The 21,937-nt window shown below is 35.7% G+C and overlaps 1 protein-coding gene across 2 annotated transcripts in view; it reads left to right on the plus strand.

The window, feature by feature from the left end:
- LOC110805108 (calcium-transporting ATPase 8, plasma membrane-type) overlaps window positions 1–21,937 on the plus strand; it is a 46,850-nt gene that overhangs the window by 20,040 nt on the left and 4,873 nt on the right. For both annotated transcript variants that reach the window (XM_056836386.1, XM_056836385.1), the window contains exons 12-32: window positions 565–648; window positions 1,050–1,132; window positions 1,226–1,334; window positions 1,418–1,473; window positions 1,666–1,708; window positions 1,787–1,870; window positions 2,022–2,159; window positions 3,689–3,754; window positions 3,827–3,925; window positions 4,274–4,384; window positions 5,280–5,450; window positions 5,977–6,036; window positions 7,412–7,576; window positions 7,731–7,847; window positions 7,950–8,048; window positions 8,343–8,480; window positions 8,593–8,693; window positions 9,009–9,054; window positions 9,150–9,284; window positions 9,515–9,622; window positions 9,726–9,817. In XM_056836386.1, the coding sequence (XP_056692364.1) occupies window positions 565–648; window positions 1,050–1,132; window positions 1,226–1,334; window positions 1,418–1,473; window positions 1,666–1,708; window positions 1,787–1,870; window positions 2,022–2,159; window positions 3,689–3,754; window positions 3,827–3,925; window positions 4,274–4,384; window positions 5,280–5,450; window positions 5,977–6,036; window positions 7,412–7,576; window positions 7,731–7,847; window positions 7,950–8,048; window positions 8,343–8,480; window positions 8,593–8,693; window positions 9,009–9,054; window positions 9,150–9,284; window positions 9,515–9,622; window positions 9,726–9,817 (2,105 nt within the window). The remainder of the gene's footprint in view (window positions 1–564; window positions 649–1,049; window positions 1,133–1,225; window positions 1,335–1,417; window positions 1,474–1,665; window positions 1,709–1,786; window positions 1,871–2,021; window positions 2,160–3,688; window positions 3,755–3,826; window positions 3,926–4,273; window positions 4,385–5,279; window positions 5,451–5,976; window positions 6,037–7,411; window positions 7,577–7,730; window positions 7,848–7,949; window positions 8,049–8,342; window positions 8,481–8,592; window positions 8,694–9,008; window positions 9,055–9,149; window positions 9,285–9,514; window positions 9,623–9,725; window positions 9,818–21,937) is intronic.

Below are 21,937 nucleotides of genomic sequence, written 5' to 3' on the forward strand. Positions count from 1 at the left end.
CAAGAGAATTACAGTCTTGTTGGGTATGGATGGATGGAAATATATTGGTTGATTTGGTAAGAGAAAATAAGAGGGGCAAGTAAATGTGTCAGAATGCGTGTCATCATGGAATGCAGGGAACAAGAACTCGCTAGCAATTATCACTGGCTGTTAGAAAATTTTCTATGACAGTTGATTTGAAATGGGGTCATTCTAGCAAGTTGCAATCCTTGAGTGGCTTGATCCTTGACAAGGGTGATTTACAATGTCGAAGGACTTATAGTCTTGTCTGTTCAAAGATTGAGTATAGTAGAGGATAGTTGTCGGTTCAAAAGTTATGCATGCTGCCAGTTATTGCAATGCACCTTCCATTAATGTGGCTTTTCTTGACTTCTATACCATCATCAGGATTCATTTGATTAGTTTGTTTCTTCCTGTCTACTGTAGTATACGTTTCGTGTTGTTTTTCGGCACAGAGCCCACTTACAGACAACTATTGCTGTTGTAGTTATAAATTATTTCAGACCTGTTGTATGAGATTCCCAGTTTGAAGGAATCGGTTTTTTAGTATTTAATTTGTTTCAGGTCACAAGTGTGGGTATGAACACGGAATGGGGTATGCTTATGGCCAGCATCTCAGAGGACACCGGTGAAGAAACACCGTTGCAGGTATGTTCCTTAATACACATGTCACTATGAACACATTTATATACTACTTCCGTTCCTAAATGATCTTTACGCTTACTATTTGCACGGTAATTAAGAAACTTTGGTGAGCATGTGACGGTGGGGGTAATAAGTGGGAAAATGAGTGGTGATAAATGGCCCAACAATGCAAGTGGATGAAAATAATATTAAAGTATTGTGAGTGGGTAAGTTATGTTTGAGTTACATAATAAAATATTGAACCTTGGAAATAGTGGTGGGTCAAATAAGAGTGTAAATGTAAATTTTATTTGCCAAAAAAGTAGCGTGTAAAGAACTTTCAGGAATGGAGGTAGTATATATATATATATAACTTTGTTTTTCGGTAACACCTATTTTTAATTTAGATGTCTTTAATTCCTCAGGTGCGCCTGAATGGCTTTGCGACTTTTATTGGTGTAGCTGGTTTAACAGTGGCCTTGGTTGTTTTAGTTGTCCTCCTTGCAAGGTAAGACGAATTCAGTTCACAATTTTATATTATATTCTACGAATTCAGTTGTATTATTATTTACCATAAAATACATATGGCGCCCTGGTTTAGGTACTTTACTGGTCATACAACAGATGCCAAAGGAATGCCAGAGTTCCAGAAAGGAAAGACAAGGGCAAAACATGCGATAGGAGGAGTCGTCAGGATTGTCACTGTTGCTGTATGTACACCTTTGCTGGATATTTTTTTTCTTGATACATATGCTGTTATTCTTGTGGGCATTACAGCTAATTGACATTTCAGGTGACTATTGTGGTTGTTGCGGTGCCCGAAGGTCTTCCCTTGGCTGTAACCTTAATGTATGTCTAATACCCCCTTCATCAATAAAGGAACTCAACATTTGTGTATAAATCTTGTGCTGCAAGATGGCATACTTGCTCTTCTTGTTTGTTCCAATATCACAGTTGTCTAGAACTGTATTTCTAGATAACTATTCTGTTATATACTTGCATCCTTCTCATTGCTGATTAATTTTGTGATGTCTTTTGCAGGCTTGCTTACTCAATGAGAAAAATGATGACGGACAAGGCTTTGGTTTGTATCTCAAGCATTTATTAAGTAATTATTGTTGATTTAATGATGTTGTATAGATCAAATCTTACTCCTTTACAGGTTCGCAGGCTTTCAGCTTGTGAAACCATGGGTTCTGCCACTACAATATGCAGTGACAAAACTGGAACGTTGACCCTGAATCTGGCAAGGCTCTGTTCATACAATTACTACAAGTTGTTGCTGCAAGTTCTTGTGTTTATTATTAATGGAATGAAATTCATATACTCTACTTATTTTTAATTTATTTATTGAATGCATTACCATACACCTCATATTTCTGTCTAATTCCTTGCAGATGACTGTCGTCGAAGCTCATGCCAATGGGAAGAAATTTGATCCACCAAATGATGTTTCGTTGTTTTCTCCCATGTTATCCTCTGTTCTCGTCGAGGGCGTTGCGCAGAATACAACTGGCAATGTGTTTCTTCCCGAGGTTAGGTCACCTTGAATTTTCACTCTAAAGCATGCTGCTAGCCTTGAACCCCCCCCCCCCCCTCCCATGATACTGTTGGAGGGAGGTGGGGTTCTGAAAAAGGAAATTTCTTTTTTGAAACTTAATGTTGGGGTATGGACAGATGGACTGGGTTGATATGAATCATATTATAATTGTGGTCCACATAGATGATTGTGTTAGTCCGTTGAACATAATAAATTGGTTGTAAATGCATATTTTGGGGTTTGGAAGGATGAAAGAGAAAAGTCTGTTATGGAGAAATGCCTTGATTTTATCTTGTGAACCATTTGGCTGGAACAGAATGGTAGAATTATTGATAGAGTTGCTTCTTCTTGTGATAGGTTATTATGGGACAAACTAATTTGTAGCAATTAGGGGTTAAGGCAGTTGTGGCTTGTTAAAGTATTTTTATATCCAATTGGGGAGAAACAGAGGAACTGTGCTAACTTGTACTTCCTACGTTCTTTTGTAGCTGACGCATTTTGACTTTTGATACTATTCACATACTGCACTTTGACTATCTTTTGTGATTTGTACATAAAAAAATATAGCCATGTAGGATCTTATTAGATTCGTGTCATTGTGTTTTTTTAAAATATCAACTTTTTGTAATTTTTATTAATAATTTGAGATTTAAATGGTTGAAGTTGTGCATTGGAAAAGAGTGATGAAAGAAGCGTGTCAACAAAAAAAAGAACGGAGGAAGTATATAGTATTTTGTGTGTTCTCCCTCACCCTGCCTTGATGTTTTCCTTTCTCTGAGTTGCTGTCTTCCGGTGGTTGAAATGCTGGAGAAATTGGTATATGAAATACTTTCTCCATTCATTATCTATTGCGTTATGTGGGTTGGGCGTAAAAATTAAGGAAATTTGATAAAGGGTAGGGATGGACCATTTGACCCATGCGATTATGTGAAAGGAAAAGATTGACAACATTGAAGTAAGCTCAAGAATGTCATTTTGAATCTCAATTGTGCACTTAGGAATGTTGCCAATCTTGCCACTGAATATAACTTCATAAAGATTATGTAGCAATAGAAAAAGATCAGAGGAATTGTGTGTTACTGGCATCGAATTATGTGTTACTGGCATCGTTAACTTTCTGTTGAATATCTTGTGCCTCTTTTTAACATGGTGGGGCTAAGGGTGGCTAATAGAAATCACCCACTGCTGCTGAACCAGGAATTCTAAGATAATATGAAGGTGTTTCCACTTCTTGTTTTTTGCTCCGTCTGAAGTTGGATGGATAAATAATTAAGATAGGGAGCATTTTTAGTAATGAGTAAAAAACTTTAATGCATTGCAAAATAATTAAGTCCAATAATATCTCAACATACAGAGGCAGTTAAGCTTCTAGAGTTTCACCCCTCTCTTATTAGCTGGAAAAGCTTTTAGAAGTACCCTAAAATTAGAAAGTTTTTGAAAATTTCGTCCAAGTAATAGTTATTGGCTTTTGAAAGTGAATTATTAAGCCATGGCCTTGTGCTACTTCTTTTGTTTTCAATGCAGGGTGGTGGTGATATCGAAATTTCTGGGTCACCAACAGAAAAAGCCATCCTTTCTTGGGGAGTTAAGGTACTTAATTTGCGATATTGGTAATTGAAGCTGATAATATCTTTTTCCTCATTGCTAACTTGAAATTTTCAGCTTGGAATGAACTTTGATGCTAAAAGAGCGGAGTCTAAGATCATCCATGCATTCCCGTTCAATTCAGAGAAAAAAAAGGGAGGCGTTGCAGTTAAAACAGTAAGTTGTGTGACAGAATTTTATGTCAACCCATTTCCCCCCCTTTATTGATCCTTCCACCAAAATATAATTAAATGGCTTTTATATGCGCAAGTGGTGACTGGTGAATGAGCAAACTATTAGTGTAATGGTTGCTGTAAATCTTTGTTTTTTACATGGACATGGTACAACCTGCTTATTAAACCCTCTAGACAGTTTTAGTGGCAATAAGCTAAGAATGACCCTGGTCTCTCTTCCTCCGTTTGCCAATTTTGAAATATTAATTTTATGGTAGCGAAAGTGGGTACTTGAACAGATGGCTATTTTCTACCATGAACTTATTGCTCCTTTTTTATATCTCATTTGCAGACTGGTTATGAAGTTCATGTACACTGGAAGGGAGCTGCTGAAATTGTCTTGGCCTCGTGCACTAGTTTTTTGGATGCAAATGACACTTTGGCTCCACTGGACGAACAGAAGGTAAAGCAGAAAATGTGGTCCCATAGAATATTCACACATTATCCTATTTTTTAAATCTGTTGTGGCTCGTCTTCTGATATATTATACTAGTCTTATATGCACGCAAGGCGTGCGAAGATATATTAGAAAACCAAATTATGTTATGTAGAAAATTTATCCACAAAAGAAAAAGTAGACATCAAAATAATTGGGGGATGGATTTTTATTATGTTTGTTTGATTGAAATTTGTTTAAAAACTTTAAATTAAAATATGATTTATTTGTGACAGTATCAAAATGTGGCATAATGAAGTACTTGAAAGAAAAAATATATTATGTTATTAATAAGGAGTATATTTGATTGGGATTAAGTATTTGATTGTGACTTTCCTTTTTTATTTTGACTTTTTGTCAGCTGTGATGAAATATGATTGACTAATTTATTTTAGTTTACAGTTAATGTTGATATAGTTTGTAAGTACTAGGAGCGTTTTAGACTATTTTATAGGAAGATGCCAAAAGGTCAATTACGATAATGACCTCAAGAGTTCCTTATAGAATAGAGATGAAAGTAGAAACAATTGGGCCGAAGAGCTTTGTTAGTTTCCCTCTTGTATTATGACTTTTTAGTCTACACAAGAATGTACAGAACTATATAACTGGGTGAATTATCTTTGTCCTGATAGAGGTCGGTAATAGTAAATTAGTAACGTTAGTTCTCCTTGAGTTTCTCGATTGTACCAAATTGTGGGCATATTTTAGAGTACTGGAATTCTTGCCAAGTTCGGAATAAAAAACATTGTTATTATTAAGAATTTGCTTGGTGATTTTTAAGATCGCCATTTTGGTAGGCTGTTTAAGTGCATGCACTCGTTTCATGATATATTGTTTTAATTGGCTACCTCTGATGTCACAGGTGGCATATTTTAAAAAGGCTATTAACCAGATGGCAGAGCAAAGTCTCCGTTGCGTTGCCATTGCATATAGATCACTCGAGCTGGATAAAGTGCCGTTTGATGAAGATAAACTATCTCAGTGGGTGATTCCAGACGATGAGTTGGTTTTGCTGGCAATTGTTGGTATAAAGGTACTTGATCGTTAATATGAGTGTCACTGTCAGTGCAAAGGGTTTATGTCATCACAATTCTTATCACTGTTAGAGGATATTTAAGCTCTCTGTAGAATCACTATTCTATGCTTTTGCAAGTCTTGGATCATTGAAGTCTATTGTAGTTTGCATTGCGATAAACAAGGCAATAAGTTTGGACATGGATTAACATTTAAAAACTTCTGTGAACACTTGAATTTTCTGCGTCTATGTATTCATGTATTGGCCAATTGACTTGCACCTTAACCTATGCCTTTTCAATACCAGGTCAGAATCAGGGACATTATCTTGAGTAGCAGTTACTGGGAGACGTTATGTTCACCAAATATTTACTTTCTTCTTATGTAGCAGTTGATTATTATCTTCATATTTCTTCCCTTTGTTTTAATACCACTGGTTCTTGTTTTTACGCCTTTCATGTTTATGTTTAGTGCTGGAGATGATGGGATTGAATGTCATCTAAGTGCTTTACCAAATTTTAAGAAGTCTGATTGTTAATTTGTAGGATCCTTGTCGCCCTGGAGTCAGAGATTCAGTTGAGTTATGCACGGCTGCTGGTGTGAAGGTATGTTTCTTAAGATGCAATCAATTTTGTAGTATCGGAAGCTTAATGAAGCTTCTTTTGCCCCCAAAGTTTGTATTATCAAGTTGAGTTTTTAGAACTCCAATGAGAATTTAACATATCTTGATAACATTGACCCTTGCCCATGTGCATCTGCTTTGATATTCCTGTTTTCCGTGCTAAGGTCTCTGAACCTGGGTAACTACCCCATTATTCAACACTTGCTTGAGGTCCTCTCTCAAATTTAACTGGCCCGCAGAAGCAAAGTTAGGGTGTGTTTACTTCAATTTATAGGACCTGAAATTATCTAACTTACAGGACCTTATAAAACCTTATTAGATCTTATTTAAAGTTTATTACAGTAGATTATTTATAAACTTTTAGCCATTAGAATATTTATAATAGTTGATTGCAAATATAAATAAATCTATATTAATAAAGTAATTATTATTTACTTCTTATATTAATAATTATGTCTTTTATGTTATTATTAATAATATAAATTATTACTCCATACTCTAATACTTTATTTTTAAAATTCAGTTCCGAATCCGACGTAACCATTGATAATATTAACCATAAATTAGTAACCATGAATTATTGTAATATAACAGTATGAATATGATTTGTTTAATGTACCAACGTAAATAATTGTCAAATATGTAATAATGATAATAATAATAAATTTATAATCATAATATTACATATTCTATTCATTGGAACTTATTGGAACCTATAGGATTATATGATCTTTCTGAACTTATAAGATCTGGAACTTGTTTAAATAAGGTCATATAAGTTGAAAAGAACACCTCCTTAATATGTATTTAAATTGGCGTGACTGAACAAATGGGTATTTAATTATCTATAAGAGAGTATTGTCTAAGGCTTTGGTGTTTTTGGCAGCAATAGGGCTTTGGTGATCGCTCTATATCATTTTATTGTTATGTCTCTCTGGTTTGACTTCTGTAAGGGCCTATACGTTTCTGGAATAAGCTTTGACTCCCTCCTATGCTATCATCCTAGTGATCATGAGTTGTAGTCTTGTAGAGTTGTTGTGGAGAGAACTGCTTATGTTATAAATGTGGAAACCACTTGGTTTTCTGGGTCATATGAGTTGACTGAAAGAGACAGGAGAAGGGGGACAGATTTGGAGAAGTTGTAAAGATTTACATGCTTAAGATTGTGGCTGCATTGCCTAACTGCTTACTATGTTGGTTCATTGACATGTCATGTTTAAGCTTACACAAACTTTCTTATGCTTTTGAGTTTTTGACGAATTTTCTCTCCTGAATTTTCCTAGGATCTATCATGCTTTATTTGTGTATTTATTTAGAATGGCAATCCCACTTCTAATCCTTGTCTGATGTGGCTTCAGGTGCGCATGGTCACCGGTGACAACCTTCAGACTGCTAAAGCGATAGCTCTGGAGTGTGGTATCCTAGCTTCAGATGCAGATTGTAATGAACCAAACTTGATTGAGGGAAAGTCATTTCGTAGCAAATCAGAAGCTGAGAGAGAAGAGATTGCAGACAAGATATCAGTATACGCTTTCACTTTGTTTACTCTTTTCAGTTAGCATTATATCCCCTGGTTTTATTGCCTTGGAAAGAATTCAACAGTGAACCTTCAAGTTTAGTGCTTAAATAATAGAATGACAAGTAACATCGACTGACAGCAGTAACTATGTGTTACAGGTGATGGGAAGGTCTTCACCAAATGACAAGCTTTTGCTTGTTCAAGCTTTAAGGAGAAAGGGTCATGTTGTAGCTGTTACTGGTGATGGAACTAATGATGCTCCAGCATTACATGAGGTATGTTGTGAATGGATCTCTCTCCGTCACCTTTTCTTAATAGCAGACTAACCTTCTTCTGTATTGTTAATACTGAAAGTCTTATCTTTTCTTTGGCTTTAGGCAGACATTGGTCTTGCAATGGGTATTGCTGGTACAGAAGTGGCAAAAGAAAGCTCAGATATCATCATCTTGGATGATAATTTTGCTTCAGTTGTTAAGGTAGGTTTGTCTTAGTAGTAGTCAGTTGATGGAAAGAACTGTGGCTCATTTCACTTAGTAGTCAATTAGTCATGATGCATGAGGAATCTCTGGAGACATAGTATGATGTGCAAATGCCAATCAACTTAACCTTGCTGTATGTTTGTTGAAAGCTTGACGAAAGTCTGTATATATTTATATCTACTGGTTCTCTGGGTGGATTCTTTAAGTGCGAATCTTCTTTCCTGCTCTTCATACTATTATTTGAAGTGTGTGATCAACTGGTTAAGGAACACTTTTTTTTGTAACTCGCAGGTTGTTAGATGGGGTAGATCTGTATATGCAAACATTCAGAAATTCATTCAATTCCAACTTACAGTTAATGTGGCTGCCCTCATAATCAATGTTGTTGCTGCATTTTCCACTGGTGATGTCCCCTTAAATGCTGTACAGGTAGTTGTCTCACCTGTTCTTTCTCTAGTTCGAAGGATATGGCATTTGCTAGTTTTGAGTTGCATAACATTCAGATAACCATCTTCAGTAATATCGCGTTTGTGCAATGCAGCTTCTCTGGGTCAATATGATAATGGATACTCTAGGAGCGCTCGCATTGGCTACAGAACCACCTACAGATCACCTTATGCACAGACCTCCAGTTGGTCGAAGGTTTGTATTGGAAGCTCTGAATAATCTCATCTTTACTATGTTCTTTTCCATTTCATCATCATAATCATCATCCTGTACCAAAATTTGAGAGCTTGTAGCTGTTCCCTTTCTTTATGAACTCTAGATGGTGATTTTCCAATTCCATAAATAGGTATTGAACTGTTCGATGACATTTGATAGCATCATGTTTTATAGCTGGAAGTTCTCATGTGTGTTGCATTGAAGATTTCTTGAACTGGTTATTAAGCAATTGGTTTCAGTTTTGTCCTTGAGTATCCTGGAAAATATAAAAAAATTGAACTTGTTTTTTTGTAGGGAGCCTCTTATAACAAATATTATGTGGAGGAATCTATTGATACAGGTCTGCCTCTTATATACAAATATTAAATGCAGATACTTTATAGTTGAATTGATCGATGTTCATAATATAACTTGCCTGTTTTTTCGGTATCATAGGCTGTGTATCAAGTGATTGTTCTGCTTGTACTCAACTTCCGAGGTCATGATATCTTGCGTCTGCAGCATGATTCAACTGAACTCGCTAACGAAGTAAACAACACAGTGATCTTCAATGCATTTGTGCTTTGTCAGGTGAGCTTAGAGTACAGATAAATTAGGTAGATGTCAGGCGGGGGGGAGGGGGGGGGGGATGTGTAGTTTTTCACATATCTTTTCATTCCCTAGATGCTTACAATTTTCTTTTTGGTATGGGTATATAGACATGTAGTTAATATACACTTGAGATGCAGGTTAGGTGTTTTGACAAATCCGTGGACTTCGACTGCTGTACTAACACTTTGATGGAATTTGGTGTTGTGTAGATTTTTAATGAGTTCAATGCTCGTAAGCCAGATCGGATTAATATATTTGAAGGAGTTCTTAGAAACCAATTGTTTATGGGAGTAGTAGCAGTAACTATAATAGTACAGGTAAGGCTGGTAAAATAATGTGTATGCACTGTTAACATGTCAAAGTTGGGCAAACTCTTTAAATTGTTATTAAGTTTTTTTTGTTTTGTTGTATATATGGTAGGTCGTGATAGTTGAGTTCCTTGGCAAGTTTGCTAAAACTACAAGGCTGAACTGGCGAATGTGGCTTGTCTGCTTTGTCATTGGTGTACTCAGGTAGTAATTATTTTTCTGTCTGCTCTTACTACTTGGTTTCCTGTGTTCTCCCTCTGTACAAGCTATATTTTATGTGAATCATCTATGTCATATGTTGGAAACCTGTTGTATTGTGTCTAATTTCATAAATAGATTTTTGGCTTTCCTGTTTCTCCCTCGGCATAAGCCATATTTTATGTGAATTATCTATGTCATGTGTTGGAAAGCTGCTGTTACAGTCAGGGCAACCCTTAACTGTAAGAGCTAACTAACTCGAGTTCAATAGAATTCTATTAATGGCGGAAGCTAGAATTAGCAACTGAAAAGAGAGAGAATATGAGATGGGAAAGAATAGGAACTTTATTATTTCATTTGTTGATCTATTACAAACCATGGAATATGCTATTTATACAACTGACGTTGCTATTAGCTAAGCTAAGTGACAGCTGAACTAACTGACTAAGTGTAACAGAAAATATATTCTGTTTTGAAAGTTAGTTACACAGCTTTTCCCTCCAAAACTGATTAATTGTTAAAAGTCAACACGACTAATGCTAACTGACCCTTAACATATCATTCCTCCTCCTAAAAGACTTGTCCCAAGTCTGTTGTAGAGTAATCAAAGAATAGGGAAATCAGGAAATCTTTTCTCAAACTCTTCAGCTCCTTCCCAGTTCAGCTATCCTCATGATTAGGACAGTTCTCTCACTGTATCAAATATTGCATGAATTCTACCTTCGGTATGTTTCCAGACATTTGTTTACTACCTCAGTCTCAGGGTGATAGCATGAATTCTGTTCCATGAAGTGAAAACAACCCCTTCCAGAATTGACTCAAGAATATGGTATCCCTATCACTGACTATACTCTTTGGCAAACCATGCAACTTGTATACATTGTCTAGATAAGCGTGAGCAACTTGTATAGCTGAGTAAGGGTGTGACAAAGGCATAAAGTGTGCATATTTACTGAGTCTGTCCACAACCACTAGAATAACCTCTTTCCCATTTGACTTGGGCAGTCCTCCAATAAAATCAATGGAAATGTCCATCCATACCTGTTCAGGAATAGGCAATCTCTGTAAAGTCCAGGCTTTGCTGCTGTATCATATTTAGAAGCTTGACAAATGATACATTTCCTCACAAATTGTCGGACATCCCTTGTCATGCCCTTCCAGTAATAAGATCTTCATTTTTTTCAGAGTTTTATCCCTCCCTGAGTGGCCACATTCAGGTGAGGCATGGTGCCAAGTAAGTAGCTTAGTCCTCAAATTCTCATCTGGATCAATTGTAGGAAAAGTAACTGTTGATATCAGAAATAATTATAGACAAGGTGAGGATATTACTTGATGGTAGATCTCATAAGAATAGCGTTGCATCGTGGTATGGAGGCCACTGCCTTAGAAGCGAATTTCGCCACCCTACCGATGCAGGCTTATAGTGACGAACGTCCCCCAAGGTTAACACAACACCTCTAAATTCTACACCCCGAACTCAAAGGTTGGAATTGTTCAAGAACTGCTCAGATCTCGAATGGAGATATTAGGGTTTGTATTTTTTTGTTTTCTGTCTCTCCATGAATCTGAATATATTAATGTAATACATCAGGAAAAGAATAATAGGGAGTGTTTATATGTTTACGAGAAAAGGAAAGTGGGTTTAAGTCCTACCGGTCCATTGGGCCATTTAACCCGACCGGGTCCAAACTTAAAACCTCCGAATGCATTATTATTCCCAACAATCCCCCACTAATGCATACGGACATAATGAATAGCTTGGTACTTAAATGTTAGTATCCTAAAGGTTTGAACTAACACATAATGGAGTGGGGTGTTCGACGATCTAGAGAGTGTCCAAAGGATTGAACTCCTAGATAATAGAAGGGACCCGACAACACATACCTTGCCATAGGAGCTTGAGCGATTCCGCGATATATACATAACATTTCACAGAAGAAAAATTACAATAACTCAATGAAATCCACATACGACATGACAGTCGTACACGAGAGACATGGTCTTTCGCACATGGCCACGAATACCTTGGGATTCTAGTGAGCGCTCTAATAAGACATACACAAAGTCTTTCATAGAAGGAGGCCATCCCTTCACACTCACGTAGGTGTTCCACATGAACATTAAGAACATTTAAGTTCAACCTTCCATCTATACAACTCACCGGTCATCTCACGACACCACTAACTCGAATGGCCTATGTCTGTGAGGCTAGTTATATAGATCTTCTCACGGCGCCATTAACTCGAATGGTTTCGGTCTATGAGGTTAAACAAGAACAACCGTATCTACAAGGGCATCTCATGACATCACTTAGACAAGTGACCTCGGTCTATGAGGCTAGATACAAGAAAACCAACCAGAACATCTCATGACATCACTAACACGAGTGACCTCGGTCTATGAGGCTATCATACATGTCAATGTTCATACCAACCATCTCACGATCAGTCCAACTAGAAGCCAACCAGGTCTATGAAGCTAACACATTAAACAATGTATCCACCAGAACTTCTCACGACACCATCCAATCAAGAGGTCTAGGTATGTGAGGCTAAGCATATGTAGAGCCTTAATCTCTAGCTCGTTATCATCCCTAAGGATGGATCAACACATGGAATTCAAAACCCACTCCCCTCGGCGTGTAAAGCAAGAACCATGCTTCATTCTTTATATAAGGATCTGAATAAGTATTTTCTCACATACTCCAATGGTGTATCACTTTCACAAGAAATGCTTCATTAGCTCATGTCTCACACACGAATGTGTCTCAAATTTCCACCAAACACATAGATCTTGGAAAAACACACATTTAAACTTGTGAATCCAAATGTAGAGAAGTGGAGATCGCATTACCCCCACAACGAACCATCTTCCTTTAGATGTTGCGATCAATCATCTTCTTGACATATAAGATCCAATGCAATGAACTCAACTTCATAGTTGATATATGTAGTGAATCACACTTCTGCTATGCATCTTCACAAAACATTACACTACCACCTAGTGAAAAATAAATTCACTAGTAGTGTTGTGAGAGTACCAGCAAACACTGCAAAGCAACATCAAGTCAAGAGAAATTATCACCACAATAGACTTATAAACAAATTAGCATATTATTTTGAGAGTACTTTCTCAATAACTATCAACAACAATATACTAGAACCGCAATAAGTCTATACTATTATTGGCTATCTAACATGATAATTAAGCCTATCAAAAAGTTTTCTCACATAATGAGAGTGAGCTTTGTGTACTTTTACCCTTAATATATTGGCCTTAGTATGTAACACCCCGACAATTCTCTCTTTTCTAAAATAACCTTTTAATATAAAACGTAGAGAATTATCAAGGCATTATCGCCCGTGTGAAAACGTAACGGGTTATTCAGAATTTTGCAGCGGAAAACATAAAACTAAATCATTGTTGTTGGCCATTCTAGAACGCGACCTGCAATTAGTATATTCTACTTTAGGTTTGAAACATCACTTATACGTTATCCCATACAATTTAATACTTGAATTGACCATAAAGATCACCTCAACCAACAATGTTCACATTAATACACATCCTTTACGAAGGCACGACAATCGTTTACGAAAGTGCAACGATCGTCTACAAGATGCAATAATCATTGAAAAATAAGCAAAAAATGTTTTGCTTTGCATCAACTTGTGAACACCTTTTCTTATGCGGAGAATCTATTTGCTTTGCATCAACTTGTAAAGGTTGCTAAAAATAAGCAAAAAATGCATAAAAATACCATAAAAATAGGTAAAAAGCGCGAATTTCTATCGCATTCTACCCCCTTAAAGAAAACGAGTTACGCCCTCGTAACTCACCTCAGGGAATAGCTAACCAAAATTCTCTTTCGACGAATTCTATCCTCAAAATTCCTATTTCACTAAAACTACTAACTTTAGACTTTTCACAACAGATGACGAAACAAAAGAACAAGTCACCACTAATTAAATAATGCTTAACTTGCGCGGAGTTAATAGAAAAGTACCAGAATCTATATCGGCAGATCGTTCATCCTCATTCTGATTCATTATGTACAACTTTCCTGGAGCCTTATTCGGGTTGTTGTTATCATTTGCAGGCTTATTATAGTTCTCTTGATTGTTTTGTGCCCCTCCAGGCTTTAAATTTTGACCTCCAGATTGGTTAAACTTCACTTGGTTTCCACCTCCATTACTATTTTGTTCCTTTCTGTGCTTAGTGAAGCACTCATATTCCCTATGCCCCATTTTCTGACAATAGTTGCAGGTCACTAATTCTCCTTTGCAGTTCTTACCAGGGTGATTGTTACTGCACATCTTGCAATGATGCACTCTCTCAGATGAGTTCGAGTTGTTGTACCCCTGATTGTGTCCTCCTTGGAAATTTCCATTTCCATTCCCATTTCCGTTTCTATTCCTTTTAAAGTTTTCTCGGTTACCCCCAGCATTAAAATCCTTTCTCTTTTCCCCAATTACTACAGTTTTCTTGTCCTTTCTAGACTGCAGACCATAAATATGAGCAGCTCTCCCATACACTATGTCTAAGGATGTAAAAGAGTCTCCACCTAATCCCAATTGAATTTCATTAGTCAGCCCTTGCTCAAACCTTTGAGCCTTTAGCTCCTCAGTAGCTACCACCTCAGGTGCAAACCTCGATAAAGCTATTAACTTGCTATAGTATTCAGCAATAGTCATATTCATCATCCTAAGGTTGATGAACTCCTGCGCTTTCTGCTTTCTCATAAAAGGAGGATAAAACTTCCCCCTCAAGGCAACAATAAATGAATCCATATTGAATCCCTCAGCAGCACTTAGTCTAGTTCCATTTTCCTTCCACCAAAGGCCGGCCTCATCTTTCAGGTAAAGGACAGCTTGACTTACTCTCATGCTCCCAGAGCAACTCACAGCCTCAAATAGTTTCTCAAACTCCCTAATCCAGTTTTCCAGGAAGGTTGGGTCTGCTTGCCCCTTGAAATACGGTGGCTTAACCTTAGAAAGTCTTTCAAACATTTCCCCTGCAGAATCAGGGCGCTCAGTCCTCTCCTGGGTTAGCTTTTCCGCCAAGAGGCGAATCGCAGCAGCTAAATCATTGTTGTTGGCCATTCTAGAACGCGACCTGCAATTAGTATATTCTACTTTAGGTTTGAAACATCACTTATACGTTATTCCATACAATTTAATACTTGAATTGACCATAAAGATCACCTCAACCAACAATGTTCACATTAATACACATCCTTTACGAAGGCACGACAATCGTTTACGAAAGTGCAACGATCGTCTACAAGATGCAATAATCATTGAAAAATAATCATCCTCAATAATTCACGAAAGACATTTACACACTACACATAAGGCATAACATTTTGAATCATATTGGTCATGAGGGTCTAGATTGGCCCTCACTTCCTTTATGTACTCAAATCATTTAATATTTTTGTGGCAATTGAATTGATCCACAATTCACACTGAGTATGCAACCAATAGGAAGATTAATCCACGACGTACTACCTAGAGGTTGGGGTATTATGGAATCCTCAAAATAGAATAAAGAACAATTCCTTGAAAACTTTAACTTTTATTGCTAACTCCATAGAGGTTTATTACATCCTTGAAAATAATAAAGAATATTTCAAACTTCAATAAACTTAAACCTTAAACAGTTGTAGCTTTGCTACTTATTCTTTAAAACATAAAAGAGCTAATTAACTATTTATTACTTCAAAATATTTGTGGCCTCTTGCCTATCCATTGCTCCTGAAACTTGCGGAGGGAAATTTAGATCTCAAGATCATCGAACTCTTCTTCAGGGTCTTCATCAGGGTCTTCCTCAAGGTTTGTATTTTCTCCCATGTCTTCATCTTGATTAGGCTCACTTGCCATCACCTGTTCACTTTCGAGCTCTGCATCCGAATCACTAGAAATCTCAATGGTTGGCTCATGAGCCGCTGGGTTAGGATTCTCTGCCTCAACACCTACATTCCCATTCTCCACAGCTACATCATTTTCCTCTATGTCATTATTTACACTTACTCCCATAGGTTCTTCTGTAACTGCATCTCCAACATGACTCCCTACGATTTTACCGTCTCTAAACCCACTTTCTGCCGCCTCAATAATGGTGGTCAGAATTTCTGAGTCATATTTCCATCTACCATCCCAAGTCCCATACTTAGCCAAGTTTGGAGTTCCATTATCAGAATGCATGTCTTTAAACTTTTCCTTAAGTTCTAGGTATGGAAATTTGTTAGGTAAGCAATTAATGATAGTGGCTGCTATGATATCCTTTCTCATTAAGATAGGTTGCCCTTGAACTTTAGCATAATATTCACATCCAAACACAATTTTCTTCACGTAAATATCAGGGGTTTCTATATCAAGTTTCTCGAATGATCCTATGTTGGTATACTTGGAAAGAAACATTTTATTCCTGAAATAAACAATTCAAGGTCTCACTAACGATTTTCCAGCCAAAACATAAACAAGGTTCAATAATCAATAAGTTTGGTGGAATCAAACAATTCTTTATGCACATGTAAATGTAACACTTAAACAATTAGCACATGCACATACATAACAATCAATTTCTTATCATTGACTAGCTACTAATGCACATATAATTCTATCTTATATGCCCTTCTTATACTACCCATCTCTCATAAACTAAAGCATTAGAATCATTTATATAACGAAATAAAAGAATGAAAATATAATAAAATTATAACATAGAATAAAAACATAAATAAAAATATAAAATAAATAAAGTGAAATAAGTTAAGAAAATGCGTAGCGAATAAATTCGAGAATAAAGTTATTAATTCGAAAAGATTTATATTTCCTAATTAACGAATTCTAACTCTTGAAACAACTTTAAAAAAAAAAAATTGAACTCCTTTTTAAAAAAAAAATGTATTCATATTTTTTTTTTTTTTTGAGTAATAAATAAATAAAGAAAATAAAAATGTCGAAAGTATCACTTTAATTCGAATAAATAATTTGATTTCGAACTTAATAAAAAAAAAATATTATATACTTTCAAACGAGATAAAAGGAAATCGGCCCCCCAAAAAAAAGTACCAATTTTTGAACACTATAATACGTACGTAGAAGCTCGATTTTTAAGAAATTTATTTTAAATAACTAGATAGTTAGGCGCCTAAAAATTTATTAAAGTAAAACCTTAGCTTCTAGATACCACTTTGTAACACCCCGACAATTCTCTCTTTTCTAAAATAACCTTTTAATATAAAACGTAGAGAATTATCAAGGCATTATCGCCCGTGTGAAAACGTAACGGCTTATTCAGAATTTTGCAGCGGAAAACATAAAACTAACTTTAGGTTTATAAATAATTGATTACAGGTTTAGTCCCAAAAATCAACCAACGAAAATAAGGAAATATAAATAGTACGACAAGTTTAAAGTCTCAATTAACAAACCCAAATAACAAATAACATAGCAAGACAAAAACCATACGAGCTCTCTAATCCCGATCCCCATGATGCATCATCTTCAAACCTGTAGATGGACAACGCTTATTGATCCTTAGAGACTACTCACCAAAGATGGGTCATCACAGGATCAATAAGGCATAGCCATGATCAACATACACAAACAAAGCACGTAATCAGCAAAGCTGAGTACTACATACTAAAACAATAATAATCCTAGCATGATACTATTGAACGAACAAACCTAACATGATACTAATAAAACATAAGCAAGGATAATCAAAATATATTGACTTGAAGACTATATTTGACTGAACTAGACCTTTGTATCATTAACATTATTTTGATTGAAATAGTCAATGGACTGAGTTGTCTACTAGAAACTTCTTCTTCTTCACTAAGGAAGACGAGGTACGGGCGCGACTCCGTAAACCCCAATGACCTGCGATATCGAGGGACTTTTAAATAAAAATAGAACCGGTGATCAATCCGGCCCCAGAAAAAGCCATAGGCTACCCATGACCCCAACTCCTGATTGTCCGTCACTTTAGACGTGCACAGTCTAAAGCTATTGCTACTCATTTTCACTTTACATGACTTAACTTTTAATACTTGGTTATGACTCATCCAACATAAATATTATATTCAACAAGTAAACACAACTTCTTTTATCTTTGAGTTAAACCAGTGATCACAACATTCAACCAAGAGCCAATTCCAACTATTTTAATCCTTCCTTTATCCATATTTAAAAACCTTTATTAGGTATAAGGTTCAACTACCAAACAAGGTTCTCGGCCCTTATAAAGTAGTGAAAATCTAAAGAGGAACAACGATCAATAAAGATCTAAACCAATATTAAATAATATAAAGTTCCACAAAACCAACATGCTTGCATCAATATTCCATGCTAACATGATTCAATTCTTATAAATAAAGTTCTATGCTCAACGCATTAATTCAACGACATTGAGCATGAAATTCCAACATAAACAAGTTCATAAATATATTCATCATATTCTCAATACAACACACATCCAAGCACACGGTATGTACGTACCTTGTGTAAACAAACTGATAGGCCACTTTAACGAATTCAGAAGTCGCCTACAAAGAATTCTCCGCCTAAAAACAACCAATAAAATTCCCCAATCAATAACCAACAATTTACAGCAATACTAAAGTACTCTAAATACACCCTAAACATATTTTGAACCATCCCCAATATCGAAACTTAACTAAATAACTTCCTAGAATAGTGATTACTACACTAATGATCACCAATTATCATAAACTCCAATAAAGCATCCCTTTTTTAAAATTCCAGCAATATAAAATAGTTTAAAACTTCGCTAAACCATAATTAATATGCTTAAAATCATAAAAACAATAACCTTAATAACTCATAAACATCATACCATGATTTTAAAACTATTAAAACCTTAAAAATTCATGCTTTAATAATTAAAAATCATTATTTCAATGCAATCGCATAATCTGAAAATTGAATTTATTATTTAAACATAATACATAATCTGAAAATATAATTTAATCATAATAACTTATAATTTAAATTCAATAACATGAATTAAATCACTAAACTAATTTAAACCCTAACTTATATATTAATCAACCAAAACTAAAAATAATTAATTTATAATATCAATACCAAATCTGAAAATTATAATTTAACTATAAAGATTAATAATTTAATTCAAGAAACATAAACAAAAATCAATAAACTTAATTAAAACATTTAAATAACTTAGGGTTTAAGAAATAACCAAAAGTGAGGGAGATAGAGTGAAAGTCGGCGGCAGGGCGGCGCGGCTGTGGGACTGGGAGGCGTGGTTGGTGGCTGCAGGCTCTCGCGGTGGTCTTGCAGGCGGCGCAACTTGCAGAGCAGGGAGAAACAACAATGAAGAGGAGGAACGAAGGTTGCTGCTGTGCGTGGAGGAGATGGACGGCGGCGCGACAGCAGCAGGGCGTCGCGGTGGATGCGCAACTGGTGGCTGCGTGTACTGTTGGTGGTTGAGAGGGGCACGAACAGGGAGGAAGGAGTGCTGGTGTTTGCAAGGAGAAGGGTTTTGTGAGGTCTTGCACGTGAAAGAATAGGGAGAAAGAAGGTTTTGATTTTTTTCTTGCTTTTGATTTTCACGTGAATTAGTTTTGGGTGGGGGTTTGGGTTCTTTTTGGGTTTTAATGGTTTGGGCTTTACCCAATTGGGCTAGGAGTAGGATTTGGGTTGTTGAATCAAAAATGGTTAGGATTGCTTCCTAATTTCAATGGAACGGAATTTCGTAATTCGAATTCGTTTTAACTTAAAATTCAAAAATCATTTCCAATTTCGTAAATCGTTGAAAATATTAAAATGTAATAAATAAATATACGTTAATTATATATTTATTACTCAAAATTCATAAATTCTATTTAAATATAAATAATATACGTTAAAATTTATAAATTTACGGGGGATTACATAGTACCAACATCACAAATGATTATCTCATCTCGAACCTCCATCTTGGCTTAAGATAATAGAACACTTACTTTTATCTCGATCAACATCAAGCATGTATAAGTTAATTGTAACACCCCAAATTTCTCTCTTTTAAAAACCAAGATTTATGTAGATAAAACCAACCTTGAGAGAAATTTAGGAGTATTACCGCCACGTGATTACGTTAAAGGCTAATTAACTCAACTAATGCAGCGGAATAACTCAAATACTTTTCTTTATTGAATAATAATAATCGAAATAATACTATTGTATATTCGATAAACCCTTGGAATTTAAATACTAAAATCTGAACTCACAAATGAAACCAACTTAGAAAAATAAACCCTAACTAGTGAACTCTCCATTATTCCCGTATGCAATCATGTCACATCGTCACATCAAGTTCCTGAAAACTGCTCACCAAAAGGTGAACAGCTATGTTACTCCGACACTCCGCCGGACGGTGGGTGTCGGTGTCGACACGACCCGACCCGCGACACGACACTTGACACGTGTCCGGGGAGGTGTCGACACCGGTGTCGGAAAAGGGTCCGAATTGCAGTGTCGGAATCGGAAGGAGAGAAGAAAAGGAGTAAAAAGATTCAAATTTTCCCATTTAAGATGAAGATTTAGGTGATAAAATTAATCTTACCCGGAACTAAAAACTTGGATCTTGAAGAATTCGAAACCCTAAATCTAACAATTGATGGTCAGGGAAGGGAAGAGAAGAAAAAATAGGTTGGGGCTTTTGTTGTAGAAGGAAAAACGAGCTTAATGAAATCTTCAATTTTCGTTTTCATTGATAATTTCTTGAGAATCACCATGGCCGAGTTGCCTTCCCGTCGTTTTTTTGGGTGTTGCTGAAGGGAAAAGGCATAAAAATGGAAGTGAGAAAGAAAGCAAAAGAACTGCTTGCTTTTCTCTTTTCCTTTTTTTGTTGTAACCTTTTTCAAAAGTAAACAAGGGTGTGGTAGAGGGTGGGCCACGTGGAACAAACCCACATGCATTTACTTCTTTCTGAGGAATCTTTTCCATTAATTTGGTAGACCCTTATTATTCAACTTTTCATTTTTTTATTTTGTTTATTTTTTAAAATTCTTTGTAACTTACAGTAACCTTTTTTAAAACTATCTCTTTTATTTTTGGCGAATAAACGTTGTACCTCACGATTTTCATTTATTTTTGTATTTTATAAGAAGTGTCGCTTTTATTATCCGACACTTTATATGCGAGCCGTGTCTAAAAAATAAGTCAAGACACTCCTTTGACCGTGTCGGAGTGTCTGCAATTATTTGAATCAGAGTGTCAGACACTCCGATACCTTGTCGGACACGACACCGACACCCGTGTCTGAGTAACATAGGTGAACAGGGCCAAGCCAAAACAAATAGGAAATACGGGTTAGCAAAACTAAGTACGAATATATGCAGGACATGTAAAACATTTATATATAGTTGAACATACTTTCAAACCATTTAATTCAAACTTGCTTAATTGAAATCATAGAAGATTCATTTTCCAAAATTAGAAACTTTCCATAAATAGTAACTTTCCATAAATAGTAGCTTTTCAAAAGTATAAACATTTCAAGAATTAAGATTTCCAAAATAGAAACTTTCCAAAAGTAGAAACATTCCATGAAAAGAAATATTCTCAATATATAAACTTTCCAAATATAACAATATTCCAAAAGTAGAAACTTTCCAAAAATAGATTCCAATTAGAATATGAAAATCAAACACCTCTTCTTATCTCCCCTTCCTTCATAAATGTACACACCCCCAAGCTAGTATTCCATCACAAATCTATACACTGGGTACTAACCAAATAATAGTCAACAAGTGACCCTCGACTTACACAACTAGTGATTCGTATGAACATAAAAGTTCCATGAAATTCATTCCACCTTGAGACTTTATAAAAGTACAATAATATCATGAAAGACCATCCAGTTCCAACCATATGATAAACCAACAATCCTCCTTTTATTTAATCAAACGTATTTTTATAGAAAACAACGTATTTTGAAATAAAGATTTATAACTCATCAAAACCAAACAAACTATTTCAAAAACCACTTGAACAAATCTATCATCATATTAAAATCAGAAAAATATTTAACCTTTCAAAAATCCTCAAACAATTTTCACAAATCAAGAAACAATTCAAAATCACT

This window comes from Spinacia oleracea, chromosome 2 (assembly GCF_020520425.1).
Source record: "Spinacia oleracea cultivar Varoflay chromosome 2, BTI_SOV_V1, whole genome shotgun sequence".
Classification (NCBI taxonomy): domain Eukaryota; kingdom Viridiplantae; phylum Streptophyta; class Magnoliopsida; order Caryophyllales; family Amaranthaceae; genus Spinacia; species Spinacia oleracea.